At 30.3% G+C, this 7,174-nt stretch overlaps 1 protein-coding gene across 30 annotated transcripts in view; it reads left to right on the forward strand.

Moving 5' to 3' along the window:
* Positions 1–5,668, forward strand: part of LOC143240044 (uncharacterized) — a 197,335-nt gene extending 191,667 nt beyond the window's left edge. For all 30 annotated transcript variants that reach the window (XM_076481841.1, XM_076481854.1, XM_076481832.1 and 27 more), the window contains one exon: positions 611–5,668. In XM_076481841.1, coding sequence (XP_076337956.1) covers positions 611–804 — 194 coding nt within the window. In that variant the 3' untranslated portion in view covers positions 805–5,668. The remainder of the gene's footprint in view (positions 1–610) is intronic.
* Positions 5,669–7,174: the final 1,506 nt, after the last annotated feature.

Raw genomic sequence — 7,174 nt, forward strand, 5'->3', positions numbered from 1 at the left:
TATAGCAAGTGAGATTTTGTACGAATAGGTTAATAAAGATAAACTTGCTAAAAAAGTAACATAAAGAAAATATATCGATAGTTAATCGTAATTTGTAACATGTATTATAGTGCTAAAGAACTCCATTGCATAGCCAGATTAGGTGTTTTTACACCCCGACATTTACTCTCTTGTACTATACACAAATGGAACTTCAGATTAAACGACAGGCCTTTTAGAGTGTGACAACCAAAAGATTAGTGTAGAATGCCTTTTCCTCATCTTCGGCTAAAATCTTGCAATGGACCGAAAAGTATTGAAGGCAACTGTGGTTTTGCTTATTTGTTATGATGACATATTGATTATACATTTTTCTTGAAATATTCGTATCACTGAATTACTTTAAAAGGCATTCGTTAATTCACACTAGCGGAAGTTAGAGGTATGGTCATAAAAACAATTATATATATATATATATAAAATAAATGATGTGAACCGCAAAGACTTATTATTGACTTTAGCTTATAATACTAATTATAAATTGTAGGTTTTATCATTTATTTTATGATTTTACTAAGAATGAAGCTATTGTTTTTCTCTAGAGTGATTTATTTTTTGATTTGGTTTACAGGTCAGCGTCCTCACAAATGTGATGTTTGCAACAAGGCATTCAAACATAAACATCATCTCACTGAACACAAACGTCTTCACAGCGGCGAAAAACCTTTTCAGTGTAAAAAGTGTTTGAAACGATTTTCTCATTCAGGTTCTTATAGTCAACACATGAATCACCGCTACAGTTACTGCAAACCTTACCGAGACTAAATGAAACCTGATCATCAGAACAGTCATCAGATGAAGGTGTTTCAGGTTGTGAATCAACTTCAGGTGTCTTAAACAAAGTGTTTCTTCGTCTACAACAACAAAGGCGTGGTTTCCTCAGTCATCCCAATTAAGTCGAGTGATGAAAAATCTTGTGGCTCACATAGCTATACGACTTCCATATCCAGAAGGCAACCCACAAGGGAGTGTAGTAGTAGCTAATGTAATTTGTACGACTTCTATATCCAGAAGGCAACCCACAAGGGAGTGTAGTAGCTCAAGTAAGCAGTGCAACCTCCATATCCAGAAGGCAACCCACAATGATGGTAAAGTGGAAAGAATTTTGATGTGCAAAGAGACACACTAGTCTAAAATCGAGCCTGCCAAAAACATATACTCACCAAAGTTATGTGCCAGGGCTCAGAGTCAAACTGAATTATAAATATATAGGCATAACTTTCAATTCTCAATTGCTGTGTTCTATTTAGGAGTAATCTAAATTAATAGTTGCACAACTTGACTTCTTACACATAACTAACTTAAAAGTCTTAAGAAGTTATGTGAAATCTGTTGTGATCATAACTTTGTGTATTTATTAAACTTACTTGTCCTGTTATGACCAAAGATTACACAAAGAATAGTAAATTGCGTGCCAAATGTGATATATGTCACTGTTCTAAAACCAAAGATACATTTATATGACGAATCTTACGCATTTTTAATGCTCTAAAGAACTTAATTAAGATTTTGATAACTTGACTAACTACGTTAGTGAACATGCTTTATATATATTTTTGTCATTTTGCCTGTAAACTCAACACTTAATATTGGATTGAAAGAGCATCCTCGCGTGTACTTGTGTAAAACCCAAATAAAGATTTATTTAGTATGATACAACGAAATATCTTCTCCAATTTAACTGAAAAAGTTCCAGTTTCCATAATAATTTTATAAGTTGAAATGTGTTATAGTTAATGGGTATAAAGTTTTAAGTATGACCTGTCAAAGTTATCCCTGGTTAAACCAAGTTTTTGAACATCATTCCAAGTGTCAAACTGTGTTTTATGCATAAATTGGGCTGTAGCTGATCAAATTATTTGGAAAATTTGTTCCATTGATTTGTGTATTACTTTATCTTTAATGATCAAATAATTGGTGTTTGATTAAGTTAAGCTAGTCCAGTTCCTTCTACACTATCCAGCATTAGATTAATTGCAGGGCGACAAGTTTTAGCTTAACCGATATGATTACTGGGTAAACATTAATCCAAAGTATAGAAGTAAGCTTAGCGTACACACCGCTTTTCAAGTGTTTTACGAATCAAGTAATTTAGAGACTAAAGGTCAGAGATTCTCTTCTTTATCGAGTGCTACGAGTTGAAGATTAGCATCTTAATCAACTATATAATTCCAGTGAAAGATTGTTTTGAAATACACATTACCTACATTGACGACATTAATTTGTATTGATTTGAAATACGTTTGTAAACCCAGACGCATGTAAAACAGCTTCACATGCATGGAGCTGTCTTGATTCCCATATGCAAAAGTATTGTTGAGTAATTTAATTGTTTTTATAATTACAATATATTTATATATTCTATTTTTATTTTATATAGTAGTCAATGAGCTATTTAGATACATTAAAATAGTTCTAAAGGTGCCAAAGTGTGATGAACAATACTACCTTAATCAATGTAAATTTGGTTAAATATCATTGTGCGATAGATTTATTAATAATAAAAGCAGTATTTTTTTCAAAATAGTTATTAAAACTTCCTCTTGTATTTGATATGTCTGTAAATCAGAAAAATTTAAAGCGATAGAAAGAAATCAAAGGTGAGAAAATATTGTGCAAATTCATTGTTTTAAGAAATGAACGTCAAACTTAGACTTCGGTGAATATATATATTTGATTCACACAATTCATTTTTATTTGTAACCTGAGATAGCGTTAAACGTTTGTATATTTAAACAAGATGTGCTGTTTAATAATCATATTCTATGAGTGTGGGTGCGTGTGTGTGTGAGTTTATGTTTATATGATCATTGCAAATATTTAGTTGGCATTATTATTTGCTGTTTTGTCACGAGGTCGATTTATTTTTCAATTTCTTACCTTACTTAACCATCTTTAATTTAGCGTTTAATGTAATATAGATCCAAAAAGGTAGCAGTGGAGTCTGTTATGTACATAAGTTGTTTTTCTTCTTATACGTTTCTGTGCTGATATAATAATATGCCATTTGAATTTAAAAACTGCTGGTTTTCTAGCGAAAAGAATCTTTTGTAGATGAGTGCCCCCTAGTCCGATGTAGTATAACACCTGTTTCTGAAAGCTGGTTTACTAACGTTATTAGACCGTCCTCTTGTATTTGAGTAATACTTTATATATCTTTCTATTTTGTTGGGGCTTTTTCAGCGCATTTACTGCTGGAAGTGTTAAGGGAACAAAAAAATGAATTTTTATAAGTTTATCCTAAGGTACAAATGTGTTGTATATCATTTCGTTCATTCTTTAAAATGTGTTTTACAAATCTTTACAACAATATTCGGAATGAAAATCGAAAAATCAAAACGAACTACACGACATAATGTCAGTTGTTTATTGTGGTCACCAATAAACATTTTATTCAGTAACGACTATCAAATTCATACTAAAAGAATTACTTCCAGAAACATATAGTAAGTACAATATTTAAAGTATTCAGCTATTAAAATACTTTATCTTAAACCGTAATAATTTCTATAAGTTATATTGAATTCTCTACTGTTAAATTTTCAATTCAATGTTTTGACAATTTTTCTGTAGTTTAACTGTATGCCCCCTAAACATTCTTATATTTAAATATCAAATTTTTTATTAGTAGGTAATAGGTAATATATTACTCCATAATGAGACTTATACGATTTTTTTCATGTCATTTTTTACTGGCCCAAAACAGTTTTCCAGTAAGAAGAGTGTTTAAGAGCATTTCAAAGAAACTTTTCACCATACACATCAAATAAAGTTTTTCATTCAACATCACACATGGTGAAGCCGATGGTTTATGTGTGTGTGTTTTTTTCTTATAGCAAAGCCACATCAGGTTATCTGCTGAGTTCATTGAGGGGAATTGAATCCTTGATTTTAGTGTTGTGGCCGGATGGGATATAATATACAAAGCAGTTGAATATCATCGTTACGTTAGTCACTTACAAGACATCAAGTCTTATTGTTGTGTAATACTACATCTATTATCCACTGATAAGATGCATTCTTTTACTACCTTAGGTGTTGTATACCAGCAACCAATTTTATTTTTCAACTTTCTATAGGCAGGGGCGGTATTAGTCATTCTGGATATTCGGGCAGAATTCAGTAAATGAATAATGATAATATAACTCAGAAGACGTTTAAAGGATATAGCCCAATAGGTAAAACTGCCTATGTCTATATGTAATTCGTGTAAGTTTGTAGGACTTTTTTTTAACTGTGTAAATTACAAGATTCTTATAATATAAAAAGAGTTAACCTTGATGGCTCTAATAAGTAATCATCAAAAGAGTGAATGTTTTGATTATACCAAAGATAGAGAATGTAATTTATGGTTAAGTATCATAGGAACTGTTTTGTCCGTAATATGCTCATGATTGTCTTCCAAATAGGTTTCAAACGAGCATAATGAGTATTTTGATGAAATGTTTTGTATGTTTACAATTAGTAGTAATTATTAAAAAAAATTATTTCGTGTATATTTTTTTGTGTGGAAGATTACTAAACTGTTTGTTTATACGCCGTATTATAAATAATCGCAAGGTGTAATAGTCTAATGGCTGCGTCTAGAATACTACACTAGGCAATATCTGATATAATACTCTAAATATCTTTAAATGAAAGTACAGCTAAAGAGGCAATTTAGCAATATTAGGTTAACATGTACATTCTTACACCCTTTTATTCAATCTAACATTATGACACAAACCCAGAAGAAAATTGCACACTGCATTGTAAAAATTAATTAAATAAAAATGGTATATTCCTCTATTAAACGACAGTCTGAAACCAAATTTGGATAATATTTATTACTGTTTCCGGTATGAAATAGAAAAAAATACAACGAGAAAAACATTAGCGTTATTAGTTTAAGTTCTGCGTGTCACACATTTAATTTTAAATAGACAGGTAAACATAATGTCATACATAGCCTTAGCAATCAAACAACGACATCTGATAAAAATATTGTAAAATTTCTAATCATGTATTTGTTATTATGCAGACAATTACTTCTTATTTCTACTTTTAAAAGTGAAGTAATTGTGACCTTTAGCGAATACTCTAGCATACCTGAAGGTTAAACCATCGTATAATCGTTATTTTGTGTGTGCAATCAACTGTAATGTTTAAAATGCAAGTATAAATTCTGAGATGTATTTGTTCCTTTTTATTTTATAAAGGTTTCTTTTTGTGTGCAATAAATACGTTGTATGATACTCATCAATTATTAGTCTTTATAAACTTAGTATTTTTGTGTCTTTTTATGCCATATATTTTTTGAATTTGTTTTGACCGTAATTTATGGTAACTGAAATGTCCTTGTCAATTTAAACTCGTGCCAAGATGTATGTGCCAAGTTTGCAAACACAGACTTTGAAGTTATCCACAGTGTATTACTCACACACAATATGTGGTAGTGAAGGAACAAGATCAGAAAAATCTGTGGGTCAGATTGTGTTTTCACCATCGAATTCTCAAGTTATCTAAGTCTCCCTTAAAGTAATGTACTAAAAACCAACTTTATGGGATTTCGTTAATGGATATTTATGCAACTATTTATTTCCATGTATTTTTTCAAATGATAATAAAACTTCTTTGAACTTTCTTATAAGTTTAAAGTTTTCTGATTTTGTTTATTTGCATTGTGATAACATGAAGTTTTATTATTACATAAATGTAACCTCAATAAAACTCAGAATCTTCAGCTAAAATGTTTAGGATAGGATGTTTAAGTAGAATAAGTTTTATTACATGTTCTTCTAATTTATGGTGTTTAATAAAAAATAAACGTAAAATTAAAAAATATGAAGTGCTGGTTGACAAAAGATTGATATCCAAGTTCTTAATTTTTGTAGAAAAATCAACACCGTATAAAACAGGACTTCATGTCTACGCAGTACATAAAAAAAAAAAAGACCAGTACAAAACTTTCAAATTTCAGATCTGATAAAATTCGTGTTCAATTCTTACATGTATGATTTAAAATTCATTGTTAAATTATATTAAAATTACAAAGAAGACAGACAATATATTAAATCAGGATTTTGTTGTGAAATAATGGTCTTCCCTTAGAATATGTTAAGTAGTAATTTAAAATTGTTCTTTCTGAAATGAAGTAATGCCTAATCTTACACAGTAAACAAAGTTTAAAAAAATTGAGCAGATATCTACTTGTTTTTGTTTTACCACAGCGTTTTATGTTTCAGTAAACACGTGATTGAGCATATCTATATTGCATTTAATATTTTATCTTGCAGCAAGGGTTCATGATATATAATTATACATTTTCAAATGCATTAACGAAGATTCGAAGAACGTAAAACATATAAGACATCTTAAGACATGTAACTCGGACTTTTGTTTGAAAATATGAATATTAAAACTAATTTCTAAAGCTTTCCACTATATTATTTACATAAAACGCAAACTGGTCAGTATTATTTGCTTTAAAACTGGATAAAGAAAAATATTCATTCGTATTGAATAACATTTAGAATTAACAGATATAAATCAGGAAAAGCAGGGTATTAAGTAATGTATTTTCTATATTCCGTTAAAAGGTAGTGTTTATTATCTTATACTTACGTAAATTATAAGGCCACGGTATGGACAGGGAGTTAGGGCACTGGTATCGTAATCTGAGGGTCGCAGGCTCGAATATCTTCATACCAAACACACCCTCCCTTTCAACCCTGTAGGGCGTTATAATATGATGATCATTTCCATTATTCGTTGATGAAAGATTAGATCAGGTGTTGGCTGTGGGTGAGAATAACTAGCTGCCTTCCCTTTAGTCTTACACTACTAAATTAGGGACGGCTAGAGCATGTAGTTGTGTAACTTTACGCTAAATGCACAAACAAACGTAAATGATAAAAATATTAGAGTAAAATATTCCAGAAATTAAATGAGAAATCACCTGTTCGTATAACTAATCACGTATTTATATAAACTTAACGTTTTAAATTATTTATTAGTAGGCCCAAATATTTTACGAACAATTACACTAAACTCTGTCAGGACTGTAAAGACACACTAAACTAACCTTATGACAGACTGAAATGTTTCCATTCCAAATTGGATTATTTCATGAAGAAATTACATTCTTCCTCCCGAA

Source organism: Tachypleus tridentatus, chromosome 13 (genome assembly GCF_004210375.1).
Source record: "Tachypleus tridentatus isolate NWPU-2018 chromosome 13, ASM421037v1, whole genome shotgun sequence".
NCBI lineage: Eukaryota > Metazoa > Arthropoda > Merostomata > Xiphosura > Limulidae > Tachypleus > Tachypleus tridentatus.